Source organism: Oncorhynchus keta, chromosome 31 (genome assembly GCF_023373465.1).
Source record: "Oncorhynchus keta strain PuntledgeMale-10-30-2019 chromosome 31, Oket_V2, whole genome shotgun sequence".
NCBI classification, from domain to species: domain Eukaryota; kingdom Metazoa; phylum Chordata; class Actinopteri; order Salmoniformes; family Salmonidae; genus Oncorhynchus; species Oncorhynchus keta.
The window spans coordinates 20212821-20240339 of NC_068451.1; the positions used below are offsets into that span (position 1 = coordinate 20212821).

At 47.3% G+C, this 27519-nt stretch overlaps 1 protein-coding gene across 1 annotated transcript in view; it reads left to right on the top strand.

The window, feature by feature from the left end:
- The window catches only part of LOC118367756 (glutamate receptor ionotropic, kainate 2-like), a 301405-nt gene that overhangs the window by 156169 nt on the left and 117717 nt on the right, over positions 1-27519 (top strand). Inside the window, exons 11-12 of the mRNA XM_052489092.1 lie at positions 1683-1889; positions 11653-11876. Of these exons, the coding sequence (XP_052345052.1) occupies positions 1683-1889; positions 11653-11876 (431 nt within the window). The remainder of the gene's footprint in view (positions 1-1682; positions 1890-11652; positions 11877-27519) is intronic.

The window sequence follows — 27519 nt, forward strand, 5'->3', positions numbered from 1 at the left end:
ATGCAGCCAAGAGGCCCATGATCACTCTGGATGAACTGCAGAGATCTACAGCTGAGGTGGGAGACTCTGTCCATAGGACAACAATCAATCGTATATTGCACAAATCTGGCCTTTATGGAAGAGTGGCAAGAAGAAATCCATTTCTTAAAGATATCCATAAAAAGTGTCGTTTAAAGTTTGCCACAAGCCACCTGGGAGACACACCAAACATGTGAAAGATGGTGCTCTGGTCAGATGAAACCAAAATTTAACTTTTTGGCAACAATGCAAAACGTTATGTTTGGCGTAAAAGCAACACAGCTCATCACCCTGAACACACCATCCCCACTGTCAAACATGGTGGTGGCAGCATCATGGTTTGGGCCTGCTTTTCTTCAGCAGGGACAGGGAAGATGGTTAAAATTGATGGGAAGATGGATGGAGCCAAATACAGGACCATTCTGGAAGAAAACCTGATGGAGTCTGCAAAAGATCTGAGACTGGGACAATGATCCAAAACATAAAGCAAAATCTACAATGGAATGGTTCAAAAATAGACATATCCAGGTGTTAGAATGGCCAAGTCAAAGTCCAGACCTGAATCCAATCGAGTATCTGTGGAAAGAACTGAAAACTGCTGTTCACAAATGCTCTCCATCCAACCTCACTGAGCTCGAGCTGTTTTGCAAGGAGGAATGGGAAAAAATTTCAGTCTCTCGATGTGCAAAACTGATAGAGACATACCCCAAGCGACTTACAGCTGGAATCGCAGCAAAAGGTGGCGCTACAAAGTATTAACTTAAGGGGGCTGAATAATTTTGCACACCCAATTTTTCAGTTTTTGATTTGTTAAAAAAGTTTGAAATATCCAATAAATGTCGTTCCACTTCATGATTGTGTCCCACTTGTTGTTGATTCTTCACAAAAAAATACAGTTTTATATCTTTGTTTGAAGCCTGAAATGTGGCAAAAGGTCGCAAAGTTCAAGGGGGCCGAATACTTTCGCAAGGCACTGTATATATAGTGGAGAAAGCAAGAAAGAGGGTGAGTGGCGTAGATAAAAAGAGAGAGAGAGTGAGAGGCAGCGGACGAGAAAGGGAGGGGAAGAGAGGATCCAGAGCGTGAAAGAGGACATTAGTAATCTCCCCAGCTGTTCGTACTAACAAAGAGGATGTGCTGGCTCCTGTTCTTTTGTGTCAGTTTATCAGCATCTCTGATCTTATTTACAAAGCATCTGGTGGTCTGAGAGCCAGGGACAGGGACAGGGACAGAACCCCAGCCAGCATGTTCAGCCTTAGAGGAGAGGAGGGGAGGACTGAGTCAGAGATATGGAGGATTATCTCTTATTATGGTCATGCTTCCATCACTCCATTCACCTTGTATCACATTTCTGAGACTGCATGCCAATACTCCACAGACACACACACAACCACACACACGCACACAACCACACGCACACAACCACACACACACACACACACGCACACAACCACACACCCTCCTGGTTTTAGCAGCAGTGGTCCTTCTCCCTCTGTTCCCCTCCCTCTCTCCTGTAGCCAGTGTGTGTCCAGGCACGTCAGGCTCAAAGTCTATCTCACACATCATGCACACTCACAGAAAGGCCTTATCAGAGTGGAAAATATACTTACCTCCAGAGACTGATCCAGTGTTCGTCCACCCCTGTCCTCTCTCCAACCTAACAGGTGGAGCCCTATGTGATGTTCAAGAAGTCAGACAAGCCCCTTTACGGTAACGACCGCTTTGAGGGTTACTGTATCGACCTGCTGAGGGAGCTGGCTAGCATCCTGGGGTTCACCTACGAGTTGCGTCTGGTGGAGGACGGCCGCTACGGGGCCCAGGACGAGACCACGGGACAGTGGAATGGCATGGTCAAGGAGCTGATCGACCACGTGAGTCTGGACCCACCTCACTACTCTGAAATGTTCTATGTAAATTATTCAAGTTTAATTAATAAGGTGGTAAAGAGCTAGAGGCCGTGGGAGGGAATGTATTTTGTCGGAAGTGTGTGTGACAAGGGTTTGTATAGTTGTATTTTTTATGACAAACATGTTTTTGGCTTAGAGAGAGAGGGAGAGAGACAATGAGAAAGAAAAAGGGAGAGAGGTAGAGAGGTAGAGAGGTGAGATAGGTAGAGAGCTGAGAGAGGTAGAGCGGTAGAGAGCTAGAGAGCAAGAGAGGTGAGATAGGTAGAGAGGAAGAGCGGTAGAGAGGTAGAGCGGTAGAGGTAGAGAGGTGAGATAGGTAGAGAGGTAGAGAGGTGAGATAGGTAGAGAGGTAGAGAGGTGAGATCGGTAGAGAGGTAGAGCGGTAGAGAGGTAGAGCGGTAGAGAGGTAGAGCGGTAGAGAGGTAGAGCGGTAGATAGGTAGAGCGGTAGTGAGGTAGAGCGGTAGAGCGGTAGAGAGGTAGAGGGGTGAGATAGGTAGAGCGGTAGAGAGGTAGAGCGGTAGAGGGGTGAGATAGGTAGAGAGGTAGAGCGGTAGAGAGGTAGAGAGGAAGAGCGGTAGAGAGGTGGAGCGGTAGAGAGGTAGATGTAGAGCGGTAGAGCGGTAGAGCGGTAGAGAGTTGAGATAGGTAGAGCGGTAGAGCGGTAGAGAGGTAGAGCGAAAGAGAGATAGAGAGGTGAGATAGGTAGAGTTGTAGAGAGGTGGTGTAGAGCGGTAGAGAGAGATAGCGGTAGAGAGGGGGAGCGGTAGAGAGGTAGAGTGGTAGAGCGGTAGAGAGGTGGTGAGGTAGAGAGGTAGAGAGGTAGAGAGGATGAGCGGTAGAGCGGTATAGAGGTAGAGAGGTAGAGAGGTAGAGGTAGAGAGGTGAGATAGGTAGAGTAGAGCGAGTAGAGCGGTAGAGCGGTAGAGAGAGGTAGAGAGGTGAGATAGGTAGAGAGAGTAGAGAGGTTAGAGAGGTAGGCAGAGAGGTAGAGCGGTAGAGAGGTGAGATAGGTAGAGAGGTAGAGAGGTGAGATAGTTAGCGAGGTAGAGCGGTAGAGCGGTGAGAGAGGTAGAGAGGTAGAGAGTTAGAGAGGTAGAGAGGTAGAGGTAGAGAGGTGAGATAGGTAGAGAGGTGAGATAGGTAGAGCGGTAGAGAGGTAGAGCGGTAGAGAGGTAGAGCGGTAGAGAGGTGGGTGAGGTAGAGCGGTAGAGAGGTAGAGGTAGAGAGGTGAGATAGGTAGAGAGGTAGAGAGGTGAGATAGTTAGCGAGGTAGAGCGGTAGAGCGGTGAGAGAGGTAGAGAGGTAGAGAGGTAGAGAGAGGTAGAGAGGTAGGTAGAGGGTAGAGCGGTAGAGCAGCGGTAGAGAGGTAGAGCGGTAGAGAGAGGTAGAGCGGTAGAGGTAGAGAGGTAGAGGTGGAGAGGTAGAGAGTAGAGAGGTGAGAGGGTAGAGAGGATAGGAGGTAGAGAGGTAGAGAGGTGGTAGAGAGGTAGAGATAGGTAGAGAGGTGGAGCGGTAGAGAGGTGAGAGGATACAGAGGTAGAGAGCGGTAGAGAGGTAGAGGTAGAGCGGTAGAGAGGTAGAGCGGTAGAGAGGTAGAGAGAGAGATAGGGTAGAGAGGTAGAGAGGTGAGAGCGGTAGAGAGGTAGAGCGGTAGAGCGGTTAGAGAGGTAGAGGAGAGGTAGAGAGGTAGAGAGGTAGAGGGTGAGATAGGTAGAGTAGAGAGAGTGAGAGAGGTAGAGAGGTAGCGAGTAGAGGTAGAGAGGTAGAGAGGTAGAGAGGTAGAGGGTAGAGAGGTAGAGAGGTGAGAGAGGTAGAGCGGTAGAGAGGTAGAGAGGTAGAGAGAGCGGTAGAGCAGAGAGGTAGAGGTAGGTAGAGGTAGAGAGGTAGAGAGGTAGAGAGGTAGAGAGGGTAGGAGCGGTAGAGAGGTAGAGAGGTAAAGAGGTGAGAGGTAGAGCGGACAGAGGTGAGATAGGTAGGGTAGAGCGGTAGAGAGGTGGTGAGGTAGAGCGGTAGAGAGGTAGAGGTAGAGAGGTGAGATAGGTAGAGAGGTAGAGAGGTGAGATAGTTAGCGAGGTAGAGCGGTAGAGCGGTGAGAGAGGTAGAGAGGTAGAGAGTTAGAGAGGTAGAGGTAGAGAGGTGAGATAGGTAGAGAGGTGAGATAGGTAGAGCGGTAGAGAGGTAGAGCGGTAGAGAGGTAGAGCGGTAGAGAGGTAGAGCGGTAGAGAGGTGAGATAGGTAGAGCGGTAGAGCGGTAGAGCGGTAGAGAGTTGAGATAAGTAGACTGGTAGAGAGCTGAGAGAGGTTAGAGAGGTAGAGCGGTAGAGAGGTAGAGCGGTAGAGAGGTAGAGAGGAAAAGAGGTAAAGAGGTAAAGAGGTAGAGAGGTAGAGAGGTAGAGAGGTGAGATAGGTAGAGCGGTAGAGAGGTAGAGCGGTAGAGAGGTGAGATAGGTTGAGAGGTAGACAGGTATAGCCGTAGAGAGGTGGAGCGGTAGAGAGGTAGAGCGGTAGAGAGGTGGTGAGGTAGAGCGGTAGAGAGGTAGAGCGGTAGAGAGGTAGAGCGGTAGAGCGGTAGAGAGGTAGAGCGGTAGAGAGGTGAGATAGGTAGGGAGGTAGAGCGGTAGAGAGGTAGAGCGGTAGAGCGGTAGAGAGGTAGAGAGGTAGAGAGGTAGAGAGGTAAAGACGTAGAGTGGTAGAGCGGTAGAGAGGTAGAGCGGTAGAGAGGTAGAGAGGTATATCCGTAGAGAGGTGAGCGGTAGAGATGTAGAGAGGTAGAGCGGTAGAGAGGTAGAGAGGTAGAGCGGTAGAGAGGTAGAGCGGTAGAGAGGTAGGGAGGTAGAGCGATAGAGAGGTAGAGCGGTAGAGAGGTTGAGAGGTAGAGAGGTAGAGCGGTAGAGAGGTGAGATAGGGCGAGCGGTAGAGAGGTAGAGAGGTAGAGAGGTAGAGAGGTAGAGCGGTAGAGAGGTAGAGCGGTAGAGAGGTAGAGCGGTAGAGAGGTAGAGAGGTAGAGCGGTAGAGAGGTAGAGAGGTAGAGAGAGAGGTGAGAGAGGTAGAGAGGTAGAGAGGTAGAGCGGTAGAGAGGTGGAGCGGTAGAGCGGTAGAGAGGTAGAGCGGTAGAGAGGTGGTGAGGTAGAGCGGTAGAGAGGTAGAGAGGTAGAGCGGTAGAGAGGTGAGATAGGTAGAGCGGTAGAGAGGTATAGCGGTAGAGAGGTAGAGCGGTAGAGAGAGGGAGCGGTAGAGCGGTAGAGAGGTGAGATAGGTAGAGAGGTAGAGCGGTAGAGAGAGATAGCGGTAGAGCGGTAGAGAGGTGGTGAGGTAGAGCGGTAGAGAGGTAGAGCGGTAGAGAGGTAGAGAGGTAGAGCGGTAGAGAGGTAGAGCGGTAGAGAGGTGAGATAGGTAGAGAGGTAGGGAGGTAGAGCGGTAGAGATCTGAGATAGAGAGGTAGAGAGGTAGAGAGGTAGAGAGGTAGAGCGGTAGAGAGGGAGAGAGGTGGAGCAGTAGAGAGATGGAGAGGTAGAGCGGTAGAGAGGTAGAGAGGTATAGCGGTAGAGAGGATGAGCGGTAGAGCGGTAGAGAGGTAGAGAGGTAGAGCGGTAGAGAGGTAGAGCGGTAGAGAGGTAGAGCGGTAGAGAGTTAGAGAGGTGAGAGAGGTAGAGAGGTGAGAGAGGTAGAGCGGTAGAGAGAGAGAGGTAGAGAGGTAGAGAGGTAGAGAGGTAGAGAGGTAGAGCGGAAGAGAGGTAGAGAGGTAGAGAGGTAGAGCGGTAGAGAGGTAGAGAGGTAGAGAGGTAGAGCGGTAGAGAGGTAGAGAGGTAGAGAGGAGAGGTGGAGAGAGGTAGAGGTAGAGCGGTAGAGAGGTAGAGCGGTAGAGAGGTAGAGCGGTAGAGAGGTGAGAGGTAGAGAGGTAGAGAGGTAGAGCGGTAGAGAGGTAGAGAGGTAGAGAGGTAGAGAGGTAGAGAGGTAGAGAGGTAGAGAGGTGAGATAGGTAGAGCGGTAGAGAGGTAGAGAGGTAGAGAGGTAGAGAGGTAGAGCGGTAGAGAGGTAGAGCGGTAGAGAGGTAGAGCGGAGAGGTAGAGAGGTAGAGAGGTAGAGAGGTAGAGAGGTAGAGAGGTGAGATAGGTAGAGAGGTAGAGCGGTAGAGAGGTAGAGCGGTAGAGAGGTAGAGAGGTAGAGAGGTAGAGAGGGTAGAGAGAGGTAGGAGGAGAGCGGTAGAGAGGTAGAGAGGTAGAGCAGTAGAGAGGTGAGATAGGTAGAGAGAGCGGTAGGTAGAGCGGTAGAGAGGTGAGATAGAGCAGAGTAGAGAGGATAGCCGTAGAGAGGTAGAGCGGTAGAGAGGTAGAGCGGTAGAGAGGTAGAGAGGTAGAGCGGTAGAGAGGTAGAGAGGTAGAGGTAGAGCGGTAGAGAGGTGAGATAGGTAGAGCGGTAGAGAGGTATAGCGGTAGAGAGGTAGAGCAGATAGAGAGGTAGGTAGGCGGTAGAGAGAGGTAGAGCGGTAGAGAGGTGAGATAGGTAGAGAGGTAGAGCGGTAGAGAGAGATAGCGGTAGAGCGGTAGAGAGGTGGAGGTAGAGCGGTGAGGTAGAGCGGTAGAGGTAGAGGTAGAGGTAGAGCGGTAGAGAGGTAGGTGAGATAGGTAGAGCGGTAGGTAGAGAGGTAGAGATAGGAGAGAGGGTATAGCCGTAGAGCGGTAGAGAGGTAGAGAGGTGAGAGGTAGAGAGGTAGGGAGGTAGAGCGTAGAGATCGGAGAGAGGGTAGAGCGGTAGAGAGCGGTAGAGAGTAGAGAGGTAGAGAGGTAGAGAGGTAGAGCGGTAGAGAGGTAGAGAGGTAGAGCAGTAGAGAGGTGAGCGGTAGAGAGGTAGAGGGTAGAGAGGAGAGAGGTAGAGAGGTAGGTAGAGAGGTAGAGCGGTAGAGAGGTAGAGGGAGAGGTAGAGCAGTAGAGAGGTAGAGAGGTAGAGAGGTAGAGAGAGGTAGAGCGAGAGGTAGAGAGGTAGAGCGGATAGAGAGTTAGAGAGGTGAGCGGGTAGAGAGGTAGAGCGGTAGAGGTAGAGAGGTAGAGAGGTGAGATAGGTAGAGAGGTAAGATAGGTAGAGAGGTGGAGAGAGAGGTAGAGAGGTAGAGGTAGAGAGGTGGATAGGTAGAGGTAGAGAGAGGTAGAGCGGTGAGGTAGAGCGGTAGAGAGGTAGAGCGGAGCGGAGAGAGAGGTAGAGAGGTAGAAAGAGGGTAGAGAGCGGTGGAGCGGTAGAGAGGTAGTTAGAGGCAGGTAGAGAGGTGAGATAGGTGGAGAGCGAGAGAGGTGAGAGGTAGAGAGGTAGAGAGGTGAGATAGGGTAGAGCGGTAGAGGAGATGGAGAGGTAGAGGTAGAGAGGTAGAGAGGTAGAGAGGTAGAGGTAGAGCGGTAGAGAGGTGAGCGGTAGAGGTAGAGAGGTAGAGAGGGTAGAGAGGTAGAGCGGTAGAGAGGGAGCGGTAGAGGTAGGTAGAGAGGTAGGTGAGGTAGGAGCGGTAGAGAGGTAGAGAGGTGGAGCGGTAGGTAGAGAGGTAGAGCGAGAGGTAGAGGTAGGTGGCGGTAGAGGTAGAGGTAGAGGTAGAGCGGTAGAGAGGTAGAGAGGTAGAGGTAGAGAGGTAGAGCGGTAGAAAGGTGAGGTAGAGCGGTAGAGAGGTAGAGAGGTAGAGGTAGAGCGGTAGAGAGGTAGAGGTAGAGAGGTGAGAGGTAGAGCGGTAGAGAGGTAGAGCGGTAGAGAGGTAGAGATAGGTAGAGAGGTAGAGCGGTAGAGAGGTGAGATAGGGGCGAGCGGTAGAGCGGTAGAGAGGTAGAGAGGTAGAGGTAGAGAGGTAGAGCGGTAGAGCGGTAGAGAGGTAGAGAGGTAGAGCGGTAGAGAGGTAGAGCGGTAGAGAGGTGGAGCGGTAGAGAGGTAGGTAGAGGTAGAGGTAGAGAGGTAGAGAGGGTAGAGGTGGAGAGAGGTGAGAGTGGTAGAGGTGGAGAGAGAGGTAGAGAGGTAGAGAGGTAGAGCGGCAGAGAGAGAGGTAGCGGTAGAGAGGTAGAGAGGGGTAGAGCGGTAGAGTGGTAGAGAGGGAGGTAGAGCGGTAGAGAGGTAGGTAGGTGAGGTAGAGAGGTAGAGGTAGAGAGGTAGAGGAGGTAGAGAGGTAGAGCGGTAGAGAGGTGGATCGGTAGAGAGGTAGAGAGAGGTGGAGGTAGGTAGAGGGTGGTAGAGAGGTAGAGGGGTAGAGTGTAGAGAGGTAGAGAGGGAGAGAGGTAGAGAGGTAGAGCGGTAGAGCGGTAGAGAGGTAGAGCGGTAGAGAGGTAGAGCGGTAGAGGTAGATGTATAGACAGAGAGACAGAGAGAGAGAGAGACATCAGCTCCTATACTCGTTCCTGACCGGGTGTACGGCATGGATTCTGGCTTGACTCGTTTCCCCTGTAGAGCTTATTAAAACATACACTCACACACACATATATACACACACACACACTGCCCACTGACTATATCATTAAGTTTGACAAAGTAAGACCCAGATAGTATAAGCTGTGCACAGGCAGGCAGAAAAATAACAGGCTCGCCGCAGCCAATGCTCAATATCTGACCCCATTAAATAACACTGCATCTCCCTCAACTGTGGTACACTGGACCAACGGCCATGTTTGTTTTGATCATGCGGATGCTGGAGGGAGAGGGATCCCAGAGATTTGACAGCCAGGGCCCAATTCCTGCGAGGTTATTGGAGTGTTGGCCGTTATGTAGATGTATACCCACCTATCTCTAGACAGCAAAGTTTGCATCACAAATGGCACCCCATTTCCTACATGCTGTAGTGCACTACTTTTGACCAGAGCTCTAACGTAGTGCACTGTATAGGGAATAGGGTGGCATTTGGGACTCATATATACTGTAGGCAGACAGGATCTGTGGTGGACAAAACAGACAGTAATTGGCCTGGACAACCCTTCACAGGAGTTGGAGTATACTAGCTCGGCTCACCAGGACATGGTGAATTGAGCTGAAGAAGCTGAACATATCCAATCAAATGGAGTTGAAGGAAATCACTGGTGTCCTCTGACTAATGCTTCGAGTCATAGAACTAGAGTACTGTAGATGCACCTGGATACATTCAGTTGACATAGGACCTAGACATGAGCTACATTAAGTGATCTAAATCGCATTGCGACTTAATCCTATTGTGTCTCACTTGGCCTTAAATGACATGGAACAGATAAAGACATTATAGTGGCTGGGACCAAACCACCTCATTCAATCTAGATTGATGTATGACAACCTTGTTGGGGACAAACAGGATATTTTATTGTGAAATTATGTTGCTGACCTTGCTGTGAGTGTTTAGCATGTACCTGTGTCACAATGGAGCCGCAGATTGATCAACCACACAGGTTTAACCTCACTTAGAGAGACCGGATTGGTTGGGATGTTTCGGATGTGACTTTGGCCCAGTTGAAAGGTCAAGCTCAACATACTGTATTAACATGAAGAAGGACTCGCACCCCGAGCCATGGCGGAGGGATACGTATGGATGGAATATGAGTGATGAGGCTGTGGAAGAATGTAGATAAAAAAGAAGAACCCCTGATTCAGTGCTGTGAAGAAATAGGGTTGTTATGAAATAACAACTAAATATGATTCTCTCAGATCAGAGACACAATATAACATGTAGATGTCTGTGTTCTTATGAGTATGGCGATTGGTTGAACATTATCTTGTTTTCTGGGAACTACTTCTTCCATTGCTCTCGCCCTCCCTCCTCCACCCTGACACTCCTCTGCCCCAGTGGCTGTGGTTGATAGGACCATCCATCCTCTAAAGGGGGTGGGGGTGTAAATGGGGAGGGGGGGTTGCCTTAGTTTAGGTTCAACGTCAGACAAGGAAAGGATGTATGTGAGATGGAGGGATAGAAAGAGCATACAGTGGGGCAAAAAAAGTATTTAGTCAGCCACCAATTGTGCAAGTTCTCCCACTTAAAAAGATGAGAGGCCTGTTTTCATCATAGGTACACTTCAACTATGACAGACTAAATGAGAAAAAAAAAAACAGAAAATCACATTGTAGGATTTTTAATGAATTTATTTGCAAATTATGGTGGAAAATAAGTATTTGGTCAATAACAAAAGTTTATCTCAATACTTTGTTATATACCCTTTGTTGGCAATGACAGAGGTCAAACATTTTCTGTAAGTCTTCACAAGGTTTTCACACACTGTTGCTGGTATTTTGTCCCATTCCCTCCATGCAGATCTCCTCTGGAGCAGTGATGTTTTGGGGCTGTTGCTGGGCAACACGGACTTTCAACTCCCTCCAAAGATTTTCTATGGGGTTGAGATCTGGAGACTGGCTAGGCCACTCCAGGACCTTGAAATGCTTCTTACGAAGCCACTCCTTCGTTGCCCGGGCAGTGTGTTTGGGATCATTGTCATGCTGAAAGACCCAGCCACGTTTCATCTTCAATGCCCTTGCTGATGGAAGGAGGTTTTCACTCAAAATCTCCCGATACATGGCCCCATTCATTCTTTCCTTTACACGGATCAGTCGTCCTGGTCCCTTTGCAGAAAAACAGCCCAAAGCATGATGTTTCCACCCCCATGCTTCACAGTAGGTATGGTGTTCTTTGGATGCAACTCAGCATTCTTTGTCCTCCAAACACGACGAGTTGAGTTTTTACCAAAAAGTTATATTTTGGTTTCATCTGACCATATGACATTCTCCCAATCTTCTTCTGGATCATCCAAATGCTCTCTAGCAAACTTCAGATGGGCCTGGACATGTACTGGCTTAAGCAGGTGGACACGTCTGGAACTGCAGTATTTGAGTCCCTGGCGGCGTAGTGTGTTACTGATGGTAGGCTTTGTTACTTTGGTCCCAGCTCTCTGCAGATCATTCACTAGGTCCCCCCGTGTGGTTCTGGGATTTTTGCTCACTGTTCTTGTGATCATTTTGACCCCACGGCGTGAGATCTTGCGTGGAGCCCCAGATCGAGGGAGATTATCAGTGGTCTTGTATGTCTTCCATTTCCTAATAATTGCTCCCACAGTTGATTTCTTCAAACCAAGCTGCTTACCTATTGCAGATTCAGTCTTCCCAGCCTGGTGCAGGCCTACAATTTTGTTTCTGGTGTCCTTTGACAGCTCTTTGGTCTTGGCCATAGTAGAGTTTGGAGTGTGACTGTTTGAGGTTGTGGACAGGTGTCTTTTATACTGATAACAAGTTCAAACAGGTGCCATTAATACAGGTAACGAGTGGAGGACAGCGGAGCCTCTTAAAGAAAAAGTTACAGGTCTGCGAGAGCCAGAAATCTTGCTTGTTTGTAGGTGACCAAATACTTATTTTCCACCATAATTTGCAAATAAATTCATTAAAAATCCCACAATGTGGTTTTCTGGATTTGTGGGAGAACTTGCACAATTGGTGGCTGACTAAATACTTTTTTGTCCCACTGTATAAAAGGGGAGGGGGGTATGTGAGGGAGAGAGTGTGTGTGGAGGAGCGAGCGAGCGGGAGAGAGAGAGGGGGAGAGGCAGGGAGAGAGAGAGGGAGAGAGACAGACAGACAGAGAGAGAGAGGGAAAGAGCGAGAGCAAGAGCTAGAAGGGCTCTAAATTTCCTCCTAAGTGCCGTGGGACGGACTCTGTGATGTGTAAAGGCACTGTTTTCTTAATTTGATTGGCTCTAAATGCTTCCTGCGTCTCTGACTTACAGCCTATCCTTCTTCCCTTTTATGTTGTCTGTTGACAGAAAGCTGATCTGGCAGTGGCTCCCCTGGCCATCACCTACGTGAGGGAGAAGGTCATCGACTTCTCCAAGCCCTTCATGACACTGGGGATAAGTATCCTCTACCGCAAGCCCAACGGAACCAACCCTGGGGTCTTCTCCTTTCTCAACCCCCTCTCACCCGATATCTGGATGTATATTCTGCTGGCTTACTTGGGTGTCAGTTGTGTGCTGTTTGTCATAGCCAGGTAACATGTCAGTTCCAGTAATCAATCAATCAATCAATCAATCAAATGTATTTATAAAGCCCTTCTTACATCAGCTGATGTCACAAAGTGTTGTACAGAAACCCAGCCTAAAACTAAATCACTGCTAATTCATTCACATACTATTATATGCTAACGTCTTAATTATTTAACCTTGCCCCATCTGTCTAACAAGATAGTCTCTCTGTGATTATGTTACGATCTTAAAACTAAGTGGACAATATCTGCTCACTACCTGCTACCAATACCTACTCACTCAGATGACACAGACTTTATAGCTAGCCTCATACTGAACATTTCAGAAACACATTCACTCAAACTTTTAATAATGCAACCAACTTTGAAGAAAAAGGTACACAGATAAAAGTCTATATAGCTAAAAGTCTATATACATAGCTGAGGAAAGTAGATGTTCCAGCACACAAAGACAGTTCCCTATGGTTCCCTTTCAGCCTTCTCTCCCAGTATAATGGAGGGAGGGCTGAGTGTTCCCTATTGGCAGGCTGCTCTCGAGAGGCAGGTAGGCAGCTGCTGTTAAGTGATTCCTGGGAAGTCTCTGTGTTTCCACAACTATCTGCTGCTCAGGAGATAATGCACACAATCACAAACATTATGATCAGAGACGTTAAACCAGACCTTTCAGGACTGTGTGTGTGCGGTATGTGTGTATGTACAGTACCAGTCAAAGGTTTTGACTCGCCTACTCATTCCAGGGTTTTTCTTTATTTTTTACTATTTTCTACATCTTGAAGAAATAAAAACTATGATATAACACATGGAATCATGTAGTAACCACAAAAAAAGTGTTAAACAAATCAAAAATATATTTATAATTGAGATTCTTTAAAGTAGCCACCCTTTTCCTTGATGATAGCGTTGCACACTCATGGCATTCTCTCAACCAGCTTCACCTGGAATGCTTTTCCAACATATGCTAAGCACTTGTTGGTTGCTTTTCCTTCACTCTGCGGTGTAACTCATCCCAAACCATCTCAATTGGGTTGAGGTTGGGTGCTTGTGGAGGCCAGGTCATCTGATGCAGCACTCCATCATATCTATAGATATAAAATAAAGAAAAACCCTTGAATGAGTAGGTGTGTCCAAACATTTGAGTGGTTGTGTGTGTGTGTGTGTGTGTGTGTGTGTGTGTGTGTGTGTGTGTGTGTGTGTGTGTGTGTGTGTGTGTGTGTGTGTGTGTGTGTGTGTGTGTGTGTGTGTGTGTGTGTGTGTGTGTGTGTGTGCGTGTGCTCGTTGGTGTGAATGGCTGCTGCCCCCCTTTTCTCTGTTGTCTCCAGTGTCTCAAAGTCACTACTGTCTTTTCTTTTCTGTTTTTTTTCTCCACCTTGCCTCAAACATACCAAGTGATAGAATCTACATAGGAATCATATCAGCACAGTAAGAACCTGCTAGTTATGACAGTGACTTTACAAAAGGACAGAGGTGGCTGACAATTGAAAAAGCTTGATCATTTACAAGGTTGATTACTCGTTTGCCCAGTATAGAGAGAGTCTGGGTTTTTGTAGGATTATTGGAGAAGCGAAGAGATGTTAGATCTTGAGGTCAGCTGGTGTGTGTTAGATATTGAGGTAAGCTGGTGTGTGTTAGATATTGAGGTAAGCTGGTGTGTGTTAGATCTTGAGGTCAGCTGGTGTGTGTTAGATCTTGAGGTCAGCTGGTGTGTGTTAGATCTTGAGGTCAGCTGATGTGTGTTAGATATTGAGGTCAGCTGGTGTGTGTTAGATATTGAGGTAAGCTGGTGTGTGTTAGATCTTGAGGTCAGCTGGTGTGTGTTAGATCTTGAGGTCAGCTGGTGTGTGTTAGATCTTGAGGTCAGCTGATGTGTGTTAGATATTGAGGTCAGCTGGTGTGTGTTAGATATTGAGGTCAGCTGGTGTATGTTAGATGTTGAGGTCAGCTGGTGTGTGTTAGATCTTGAGGTCAGCTGGTGTGTGTTAGATCTTGAGGTCAGCTGGTGTGTGTTAGATATTGAGGTCAGCTGGTGTGTGTTAGATCTTGAGGTCAGCTGGTGTGTGTTAGATCTTGAGGTCAGCTGGTGTGTGTTAGATCTTGAGGTCAGCTGGTGTGTGTTAGATCTTGAGGTCAGCTGGTGTGTGTTAGATCTTGAGGTCAGCTGGTGTGTGTTAGATCTTGAGGTCAGCTGGTGTGTGTTAGATATTGAGGTCAGCTGGTGTGTGTTAGATATTGAGGTCAGCTGGTGTGTGTTAGATCTTGAGGTCAGCTGGTGTGTGTTAGATCTTGAGGTCAGCTGGTGTGTGTTAGATATTGAGGTAAGCTGGTGTGTGTTAGAACTTGAGGTCAGCTGGTGTGTGTTAGATATTGAGGTAAGCTGGTGTGTGTTAGATCTTGAGGTCAGCTGGTGTGTGTTAGATCTTGAGGTCAGCTGGTGTGTGTTAGATCTTGAGGTCAGCTGGTGTGTGTTAGATATTGAGGTAAGCTGGTGTGTGTTAGATCTTGAGGTCAGCTGGTGTGTGTTAGATCTTGAGGTCAGCTGGTGTGTGTTAGATCTTGAGGTCAGCTGGTGTGTGTTAGATCTTGAGGTCAGCTGGTGTGTGTTAGATCTTGAGGTCAGCTGGTGTGTGTTAGATCTTGATCAACTTCAAATAATATTTTTGCAGGAATCTCCTTGCGAATGATTTTGCCGAAGATTGTATCACCGCCGGGCTGGGCAACCTGAGCTTTTGCCAGCTAGTGTGTTAGATCTTGAGGTAAGATGGTGTGTATTAGATCTTGAGGTCAGCTGGTGTGTGTTAGTTCTTGAGATAAGCTGTGTGTGTGTGTTGTCAAACTCATCAGGATTAGTTGATTGGCTAGTTATCAGCATCTGACCTTGTGCACACGTTGAGTCAGCATAGCCCTCTTATCCCTAATAATTGGCTGTGTCTGAAATGGCACCATAGTTCCTATATGATGCATTTACTTTTGGTCTGGGCCCACTGGGCTTTGGTCAACAGAAGTGCATTATATAGGGAATAGGGTGCCATATCAGTCACAGTCACTGGTCCACTGGTGGAGAATAGGGCCAGTCCTGCAGGAACTTTAGCAGAACTTTTACAGAGAGAAATATTCAATCATGATGTAGTGAAGAAGATTTAAATGTAATTTTGATTTACATGTGATTAACTGTTTTGTGTTGATATTTTATTTTGATGGATACCATACTGGTTAGTATGATTTATGACCAATAGTAGTACATTTCGTTCTTATATTTTCATCTTTGACCTTAGAGGCTGGATATTATTATTGAAACAAGAGCAATGGTATTGTGGATGGTGTAATGCTAAGCAAAGTGTGTTTTTATGTGGGTAGTAGTGTATCTTTTGTTTGCTTTGTTCAGGCTTAGTTCTCAGGTATGGGAAAGTAGTGCAGAGTTTGACATTTTCACATGTACATTTTAGTAATTTAGCAGAGCGGCTTCCAGTTATTGTGTTCATCTTAAGATAGCTAGGTGGGACAACTACATATCACAGTCATAGTACGTATGCTTTTATTCAATAAAGTAGCAAAGTCAGAGCTAGTAAGTGGGGAAAAATTTAAGTGCCAGTGTTAGTTCACAAAATGCTTTTTGGTGTGTGTGGGGGGAGAACAGAGTACTCAGTTTGGGGTGTAGGGTTTGATCAGAGCCTGAAAGTAGAGAGGGGCAGTTCCTCTTGCTGCTCCATAGACAAGCACCATGGTCTTGCATCTCTCCCCTTGATCTGGTTGCTCTCACCTGACTAGGGCCGGCGTTTGAGGCACGCTGGAGAAGAAGACAAAGAAAAGTTGATGTTAACTCTAAAACCTGTGGTGGAACGTAACTCTTTGAGTTGTATACTCAACAGTTTTAGAGTTAATACATGTGTGTTTTCCAATGTTACTGGCTATATGATCACACAAGAGAATAAAACGCTGCAACTGTCATCTAAGTTGGTTCAGAATATGCACCTATCTTTTTAAATGATCACAGTAAGTAAGTGCTGTTGGGTAAGTGTTCAAATATATCTTTCACCCTGTTTGATTCTCCCTTTAGACACTAGGCATGGTAGGGCTTCGGTAGCATGCATGTCCTGTACAGTGTACAGACCCCAGTCGTTCTCTGGTAAGGTAACTAAGCTAACTGTACATATATATGATCCATCAATCATCCAACTATCATCCCAGTCCATCCATCCACCTCCAGTCCATCTATCATCCACCTCAGTCCATCTATCATCCACCTCAGTCATCAATCGTCCACCTCAGTCCATCTATCGTCACCTCAGTCCATCAATCATCATCTATCATCCACCTCAGTCCATCAATCATCCAACTATCATCCACCTCCAGTCCATCTATCATCACCTCAGTCCAACTATCATCCACCTCCAGTCCATCTATCATCATCACCTCAGTCCATCTATCATCCCATCTCAGTCCATCTATCGTCCATCTATCATCCTCCTCAGTCCAGCTATCATCCACCTCAGTCCAGCTATCATCCACCTCAGTCCATCTATCATCACCTCAGTGCAGCTATCATCCACCTCAGTCCATCTATCATCCACCTCAGTCCATCTATCATCCACCTCAGTCCATCTATCATCCACCTCCCAGTCCATCAATCGTCACCTCAGTCCATCTATCGTCCACTCAGTCCATCAATCATCCATCTATCATCCACCTCAGTCCATCAATCATCCAACTATCATCACCCTCAGTCCATCTATCATCCCACCTCAGTCCATCTATCATCCACCTCCAGTCCATCTATCATCCATCTCCAGTCCATCTATCGTCCATCTATCATCGACCTCAGTCCATCTATCATCCACCTCAGTCCATCTATCATCCACCTCAGTCCATCTATCATCCACCTCAGTCCATCAATCGTCCACCTCAGTCCATCTATCATCCACCTCAGTCCATCAATCATCCAACTATCATCACACTCAGTCCATCTATCATCCACCTCAGTCCATCTATCGTCCATCTATCATCTGACCTCAGTCCATCTATCATCCACCTCAGTCATCTATCATCCACCTCAGTCCATCTATCATCCACCTCAGTCCATCTATCGTCCACCTCAGTCCATCTATCGTCCACCTCAGTCCATCTATCCATCCCATCTCAGTCCATCTATCGTCCATCTATCATCCTCCTCAGTCTCAGCTATCATCCACCTCAGTCCAGCATCATCCACCTCCAGTCCATCTATCATTCACCTCAGTCCATCTATCATCCACCTCAGTCCATCTATCATTCACCTCAGTCCATCTATCATCCATCTCCAGTCCATCTGTCGTCCATCTATCATCGACCTCAGTCATCTGTCATTCACCTCAGTCTATCTATCATCCTCAGTTCATCTTATTGCCTACTTCAGTCCATCTATTGCCACCTCAGTCCATCTATCGTCCCTTTTAGCCCATCTATCATCCTCCTTTGTCCATTTATCATCCATTTAGTCCATTATCGTCCATCTATCATCCACCTCAGTCCATTTATCATTCACCCAGTCCATCTTATTGCCACTTCAGTCCATCTATTGTCCACTTCAGTCCATTTCGTCCCACCTCAGTCCATCTATATCATCCCACCTCAGTCCATCTATCGTTCAACTATCATCCTCCTCAGTCCATCTATTATCTATATTAGTCCATATCATCTATCATCCATCTATCATCCACCTCAGTCCATTTATCATCCTCCTCAGTCCATCTATCATCCACCTCAGTCCATTTCCATTATCACCTCAGTCCATCTATTGTCATCTATCATCCACATCAGTCCATCTATCATCCACTTTAGTCCATCTATCATTCCACTTAGTCCATTTATCATCCACCTCAGTCCATTTATCATCCACCTCAGTCCATCTATCATCCATTTATCATCCACCTTAGTCCATCTATCATCCACCTCAGTCCATCAATCATCCACCTTAGTCCATTTATTGCACACTCAGTCCATCTATCATTCACCTCAGTCCATCAATCAACCATCTATCATCCACCTCAGTCCATCAATCATCCATCTATCATCCACCTCAGTCCATTTATTGTCCACCTCAGTCATCTATTGTCCACCTCAGTCCATCTATCATCCACCTCAGTCCATCTATCATCCATCTCAGTCCATCTATCGTCCATCTATCATCCTCCTCAGTCCAGCTATCATCCACCTCAGTCCAGCTATCATCCACCTCAGTCCATCTATCATCCACCTCAGTGCAGCTATCATCCACCTCAGTCCATCTATCATCCACCTCCAGTCCATCTATCATCCACCTCAGTCCATCTATCGTCCACCTCAGTCCATCTATCGTCCACCTCAGTCCATCTATCGTCCACCTTAGTCCATCTATCATCCTCCTCAGTCCATCTATCATCCACCTCAGTCCATCTATCATCCACCTCAGTCCATCGATCATCCACCTCAGTCCATCTATCATCCATCTATCATCCACCTCAGTCCATCTTTCATCCATCTATCATCCACCTCAGTCCATCAATCATCCAACTATCATCCACCTCAGTCCATCTATCATCCACCTCAGTCCATCTATCATCCACCTCAGTCCAGCTATCATCCATCTATCATCACCTCAGTCCATCTATCATCCACCTCAGTCCATCTATCATCCACCTCAGTCCATCTATCATCCACCTCAGTCTATCTATTTGCCCACCTCAGTTCCATCAATCATCCATTTGTCATCCACCTCCAGTCCATCAATCATCTAACTATCATCCCACCTCAGTCCATTTATCATCACACTCAGTGCATCATTATCCACCTCAGTCCATTTATCATCACTTCAGTCCATCAATCGTCCACCTCAGTCCATTTTATCGTCCACCTAGTCCATCGTTATCTATCTATCATCCACCTCAGTCCATTAATCATCCAATTATCATTCACCTCAGTCCATCTATCATCCACCTCGTCCATCTATCATCCACCTCAGTCCATCAATTCGCCCACCTCAGTCCATCTATCGTCCACCTCCAGTCCATCAATCATCCATTTATCATCCACCTCAGTCCATCAATCATCTAACTATCATCCCTCAGTCCATTTTATCATCCACCTCAGTCCAATTCATCCACCTCAGTCCATCTATCATCCACCTCAGTCCATCTATCATCCATCTCAGTCCATCTATCGTCCATCTATCATCCTCCTCAGTCCAGCTATCATCCACCTCAGTCCAGCTATCATCCACCTCAGTCCATCTATCATCCACCTCAGTGCAGCTATCATCCACCTCAGTCCATCTATCATCCACCTCAGTCCATCTATCATCCACCTCAGTCCATCTATCATCCACCTCAGTCCATCAATCGTCCACCTCAGTCCATCTATCGTCCACCTCAGTCCATCAATCATCCATCTATCATCCACCTCAGTCCATCAATCATCCAACTATCATCCACCTCAGTCCATCTATCATCCACCTCAGTCCATCTATCATCCACCTCAGTCCATCTATCATCCATCTCAGTCCATCTATCGTCCATCTATCATCGACCTCAGTCCATCTATCATCCACCTCAGTCCATCTATCATCCACCTCAGTCCATCTATCATCCACCTCAGTCCATCAATCGTCCACCTCAGTCCATCTATCATCCACCTCAGTCCATCAATCATCCAACTATCATCCACCTCAGTCCATCTATCATCCACCTCAGTCCATCTATCGTCCATCTATCATCGACCTCAGTCCATCTATCATCCACCTCAGTCCATCTATCATCCACCTCAGTCCATCTATCATCCACCTCAGTCCATCTATCGTCCACCTCAGTCCATCTATCGTCCACCTCAGTCCATCTATCATCCATCTCAGTCCATCTATCGTCCATCTATCATCCTCCTCAGTCCAGCTATCATCCACCTCAGTCCAGCTATCATCCACCTCAGTCCATCTATCATCCACCTCAGTCCATCTATCATCCACCTCAGTCCATCTATCATCCACCTCAGTCCATCTATCATCCATCTCAGTCCATCTATCGTCCATCTATCATCGACCTCAGTCCATCTATCATCCACCTCAGTCCATCTATCATCCACCTCAGTCCATCTATCGTCCACCTCAGTCCATCTATCGTCCACCTCAGTCCATCTATCGTCCACCTCAGCCCATCTATCATCCTCCTCAGTCCATCTATCATCCACTTCAGTCCATCTATCGTCATCTATCATCACCTCAGTCCATCTATCATCACCTCAGTCCATCTATCATCACCTCAGTCCATCTGATCCACCTCAGTCCATCCTCGTCCACCTCAGTCCATCTATCATCCACCTCAGTCCATCTATCATTCAACTATCATCCTCCTCAGTCCATCTATCATCCATATCAGTCCATATCATCTATCATCCATCTATCATCCACCTCAAGTCCATCTATCTCATCCTCCTCAGTCCATCTATCATCCACCTCAGTCCATCTATCATCCACCCCTCAGTCCATCTATCGTCCATCTATCATCCACATCAGTCCATCTATCATCACACTCAGTCCATCTATCATCCACCTCAGTCCATCTATCATCCACCTCAGTCCATCCTATCATACTCAGTCCATCTATCTCCATCTGTATCCACCTCAGTCCATCTATCATCCACCTCAGTCCATCAATCATCCACCTCAGTCCATCTATCGTCCACCTCAGTCCATCTATCATCCACCTCAGTCCATCAATCAACCATCTATCATCCACCTCAGTCCATCAATCATCCATCTATCATCACCTCAGTCCATCTATCATCCACCTCAGTCCATCTATCATCCACCTCAGTCCATCTATCGTCCACCTCAGTCCATCTATCATCCACCTCAGTCCATCTATCATCCATCTCAGTCCATCTATCGTCCATCTATCATCCTCCTCAGTCCAGCTATCATCCACCTCAGTCCAGCTATCATCCACCTCAGTCCATCTATCATCCACCTCAGTGCAGCTATCATCCACCTCAGTCCATCTATCATCCACCTCAGTCCATCTATCATCCACCTCAGTCCATCTATCGTCCACCTCAGTCCATCTATCGTCCACCTCAGTCCATCTATCGTCCACCTTAGTCCATCTATCATCCTCCTCAGTCCATCTATCATCCACCTCAGTCCATCTATCATCCACCTCAGTCCATCTATCATCCACCTCAGTCCATCTATCATCCATCTCCAGTCCATCTATCGTCCATCTATCATCCACCTCAGTCCATCTATCATCCACCTCAGTCCATCTATCATCCACCTCAGTCCATCTATCATCCACCTCAGTCCATCTATCATCCACCTCAGTCCATCTATCATCCACCTCAGTCCATCTATCATCCACCTCAGTCCATCTATCATCCACCTCAGTCCATCAATCGTCCACCTCAGTCCATCTATCGTCCACCTCAGTCCATCAATCATCCATCTATCATCCACCTCAGTCCATCTATCATCCACCTCAGTCCATCTATCATCCACCTCAGTCCATCTATCATCCACTACTCCAGTCCATCAATCATCCATCTATCATCCACCTCCAGTCCATCTATCATCCACCTCAGTCCATCTATCATCCACCTCAGTCCATCTATCATCCACCTCAGTCCATCTATCGTCCACCTCAGTCCATCTATCGTCCACCTCAGTCCATCTATCATCCATCTATCATCCACCTCAGTCCATCAATCATCCAACTATCATCCACCTCAGTCCATCTATCATCCACCTCAGTCCATCTATCATCCACCTCAGTCCATCTATCATCCACCTCAGTCCATCTATCATCCATCTCCAGTCCATCTATCGTCCATCTATCATCCTCCTCAGTCCAGCTATCATCCACCTCAGTCCAGCTATCATCCACCTCAGTCCATCTATCATCCACCTCAGTGCAGCTATCATCCACCTCAGTCCATCTATCATCCACCTCAGTCCATCTATCATCCACCTCCAGTCCATCTATCATCCACCTCAGTCCATCAATCGTCCACCTCAGTCCATCTATCATCCACCTCAGTCCATCAATCATCCATCTATCATCCACCTCAGTCCATCAATCATCCAACTATCATCCACCTCAGTCCATCTATCATCCACCTCAGTCCATCTATCATCCACCTCAGTCCATCTATCATCCATCTCAGTCCATCTATCGTCCATCTATCATCGACCTCAGTCCATCTATCATCCACCTCCAGTCCATCTATCATCCACCTCAGTCCATCTATCATCCACCTCAGTCCATCAATCGTCACCTCAGTCCATCTATCATCCACCTCAGTCCATCAATCATCCAACTATCATCCACCTCAGTCCATCTATCATCCACCTCAGTCCATCTATCGTCCATCTATCATCCACCTCAGTCCATCTATCATCCACCTCAGTCCATCTATCATCCACCTCAGTCCATCTATCATCCACCTCAGTCCATCTATCGTCCACCTCAGTCCATCTATCGTCCACCTCAGTCCATCTATCATCCATCTCAGTCCATCTATCAGTCCATCTATCATCCTCCTCAGTCCATCTATCATCCACCTCAGTCCATCTATCATCCACCTCAGTCCATCTATCATCCACCTCAGTCCATCTATCATCCACCTCAGTCCATCTATCATCCACCTCAGTCCATCTATCATCCATCTCAGTCCATCTATCGTCCATCTATCATCCACCTCAGTCCATCTATCATCCACCTCAGTCCATCTATCATCCACCTCAGTCCATCTATCATCCACCTCAGTCCATCTATCGTCCACCTCAGTCCATCTATCATCCACCTCAGTCCATCTATCATCCTCCTCAGTCCATCTATCATCCACCTCAGTCCATCTATCGTCCATCTATCATCCACCTCAGTCCATCTATCATCCACCTCAGTCCATCTATCATCCACCTCAGTCCATCTATCGTCCACCTCAGTCCATCTATCATCCACCTCAGTCCATCTATCATCCACCTCAGTCCATCTATCGTCCATCTATCATCCTCCTCAGTCCATCTATCATCCATCTCAGTCCATATCATCTATCATCCATCTATCATCCACCTCAGTCCATCTATCATCCTCCTCAGTCCATCTATCATCCACCTCAGTCCATCTATCATCCACCTCAGTCCATCTATCGTCCATCTATCATCCACATCAGTCCATCTATCATCCACCTCAGTCCATCTATCATCCACCTCAGTCCATCTATCCATCCCTCAGTCCATCTATCATCCACCTCAGTCCATCTATCATCCATCTATCATCCACCTCAGTCCCATCTATCATCCACCTCAGTCCATCATCATCCACCTCAGTCCATCTATCGTCCACCTCAGTCCATCTATCATCCACCTCAGTCCATCAATCAACCATCTATCATCCACCTCCAGTCCATCAATCATCCATCTATCATCCACCTCAGTCCATCTATCATCCACCTCAGTCCATCTATCATCCACCTCAGTGCAGCTATCATCCACCTCAGTCCATCTATCATCCACCTCGTCATCTATCGTCCACCTCAGTCCATCAATCATCATCTATCATCCACCTCAGTCATCAATCATCCCAACTATCATCCACCTCAGTCCATCTATCATCCACCTCAGTCCATCTATCATCCACCTCAGTCCATTGATCATCCACCTCCAGTCCATCAGCCGTCCACCTCCAGTCCATCTATCATCCACCTCAGTCCATCAATCATCCATCTATCATCCCACCTCAGTCCATCAATCATCCAACTATCATCCCACCTCAAGTCCATCTATCATCCACCTCAGTCCATCTATCATCCACCTCAGTCCATCAATCGTCACCTCAGTCCATCTATCGTCCACCTCAGTCCATCAATCATCCATCTATCATCCACCTCCAGTCCATCAATCATCCAACTATCATCACCTCCAGTCCATCTATCATCCACCTCCAGTCCAACTATCATCCACCTCAGTCCATCTATCATCCACCTCGGTCCATCTATCATCCACCTCAGTCCATCTATCATCATCTCAATCCATCTATCGTCCATCTATCATCCTCCTCAGTCCAGCTATCATCCACCTCCAGTCCAGCTATCATCCATAGTCCATCTATCATCCACCTCAGTGCAGCTATCTATCCACCTCAGTCCATCTATCATCCACCTTAGTCCATCTATCATCCACCTCAGTCCATCTATCATCTACTTTGTCCATCAATCGTCCACCTCCAGTCCATCTATTAGTCACACTCAGTCCATCAATCATTGCCCATCTATCATCACATTTATTGTCCATCAATCATCCAACTATCATCCCACCTCAGTCCATTTGTCATCCACCTCAGTCCATCTTATTATCCACCTCAAGTTCATCTCCTCATCCACTCAGTCCATTTATCGTCCATCTATCATCGACCTCAGTCCATCTATTATCCACCTTGGTCCATCTATCATCCACCTTGTCCATCTATCATTCACCTCAGTTCATTCAATCTTTAGTCCATCTATCATCCACCTCAGTCTAGTTATCCAACTATCATCACCTCAGTCCATCTATCATCCACCTCATCTACCTATAGTCCATCCCTCATCCACCTCCAGTCCATCTATCATCCACCTTCTGTCCATCTATCATCACCTCAGTCCATCTATCATCCACTCAGTCCATCTATAGTCCACCTCAGTCCATCTATCGTCACCTCAGTCCATCTATCATCCATCTCAGTCCATCTATCGTCCATCTATCATCCATCTAGTCATCAGCTATCATCCACCTCGGTCCAGCTATCATCACCTCTCCAGCTATCATCCCCTCGGTCCATCTATCATCACCTCAGTCCATCTATCATCACCTCAGTCCATCTATCATCCACCTCAGTCCATCTATCATCCATCTCAGTCCATCCCTACCTCAGTCCATCTATCATGACCTCAGTCCAGCTATCATCACCTCTGTCCATCTATCATCCACCTCAGTCCATCTATCATCCACCTCAGTCCATCTATGCGTCCACCTCAGTCCATCTATCGTCCACCTCAGCCCATCTATCATCCTCCTCAGTCCATCTATCATCCTCTTCAGTCCAGTCCATCTATCATCCCACCTCAGTCCATCTATCATCCCCCTCAGTCCATCTATCATCCCACCTCAGTCCATCTATCATCCCTCAGTCCATCTATCGTCCACCTCAGTCCATCTATCATCCACCTCAGTCCATCTATCATCAACTATCATCCTCCTCAGTCCATCTATCATCCCATATCAGTCCATATCATCTATCATCCATCTATCATCCACCTCAGTCCATCTATCATCCTCACTCAGTCCATCTATCATCACCTCAGTCCATCTATCATCCACCTCAGTCCATCTATCGTCCATCTATCATCACATCAGTCCATCTATCATCCACCTCAGTCCATCTATCATCCACCTCAGTCCATCCTCATCCACCTCAGTCCATCTATCATCCACCTCCAGTCCATCTATCATCCATCTATCATCCACCTCAGTCCATCTATCATCCACCTCAGTCCATCAATCATCCACCTCAGTCCATCTATCGTCACCTCAGTCCATCTATCATCACCTCCAGTCCATCAATCAACCATCTATCCTCCACCTCCAGTCATCAATCATCCATCTATCATCCACCTCCAGTCCATCTATCATCCACCTCAGTCCATCTATCGTCCACCTCAGTCCATCTATCGTCCACCTCAGTCCATCTATCATCACCTCAGTCCATCTATCATCCATCTCAGTCCATCTATCGTCCATCTATCATCCTCCTCAGTCCAGCTATCATCCACCTCAGTCCAGCTATCATCCACCTCCAGTCCATCTATCATCCACCTCAGTCCATCTATCATCCACCTCAGTCCATCTATCATCCACCTCAGTCCATCTATCATCCACCTCAGTCCATCTATCATCCACCTCAGTCCATCTATCGTCCACCTCAGTCCATCTATCATCCACCTTAGTCCATCTATCATCCTCCTCAGTCCATCTATCATCCACCTCAGTCCATCTATCATCCACCTCAGTCCATCGATCATCCACCTCAGTCCATCTATCATCCATCTATCATCCACCTCAGTCCATCTTTCATCCATCTATCATCCACCTGAGTCCCTCTATCATCCACCTCAGTCCATCTATCATCCATCTCAGTCCATCTATCATCCACCTCAGTCCATCTATCGTCCATCTCAGTCCATCTATCATCCATCTATCATCCACCTCAGTCCATCTATCATCCATCTATCATCCACCTCAGTCCATCTATCATCCACCTCAGTCCATCTATCATCCACCTCAGTCCATCTATCATCCACCTCAGTCCATCAATCATCCATCTATCATCCACCTCAGTCCATCTATCATCCACCTCAGTCCATCTATCATCCATCTATCATCCACCTCAGTCCATCTATCATCCACCTCCAGTCCATCTATCATCCACCTCAGTCCATCTATCATCCACCTCAGTCCATCTATCGTCCACCTCAGTCCATCTATCATCCACCTCAGTCCATCAATCATCCATCTATCATCCACCTCAGTCCATCTATCATCCATCTCAGTCCATCTATCATCCATCTATCATCCACCTCAGTCCATCTATCATCCACCTCAGTCCATCTATCATCCACCTCAGTCCATCTATCATCCACCTCAGTCCATCTATCATCCACCTCAGTCCATCTATCATCCATCTATCATCCACCTCAGTCCATCTATCATCCACCTCAGTCCATCTATCATCCATCTATCATCCACCTCAGTCCATCTATCATCCACCTCAGTCCATCTGATCATCCACCTCAGTCCATCTCACCTCAGTCCAGCTATCATCCACCTCAGTCCAGCTATCATCCACCTCAGTCCATCTATCATCCACCTCAGTCCATCTATCATCCACCTCCAGTCCATCTATCATCCACCTCAGTCCATCTATCGTCCACCTCAGTCCATCTATCGTCACCTCAGTCCATCTATCATCCTCCTCAGTCCATCTATCATCCACCTCAGTCCATCTATCATCCACTTCAGTCCATCTATCGTCCATCTATCATCCACCTCAGTCCATCTATCATCCATCTCAGTCCATCTATCATCCATCTATCATCCACATCAGTCCATCTATCATCCACCTCAGTCCATCTATCATCCACCTCAGTCCATCTATCATCCACCTCAGTCCATCTATCGTCCACCTCAGTCCATCTATCATCCATCTATCATCCACCTCAGTCCATCTATCATCCACCTCAGTCCATCAATCATCCAATCTATCATCACCTCAGTCCATCTATCATCCACCTCAGTCCATCTATCATCCATCTATCATCCACCTCAGTCCATCTATCATCCACCTCAGTCCATCTGATCATCCACCTCAGTCCATCCACCTCAGTCCATCTATCATCCACCTCAGTCCAGCTATCATCCACCTCAGTCCATCTATCATCCACCTCAGTCCATCTATCATCACCTCAGTCCATCTATCATCCACCTCAGTCCATCTATCGTCCACCTCAGTCCATCTATCATCCACCTCAGTCCATCTATCATCCTCCTCAGTCCATCTATCATCCACCTCAGTCCATCTATCATCCACCTCAGTCCATCTATCATCCACCTCAGTCCATC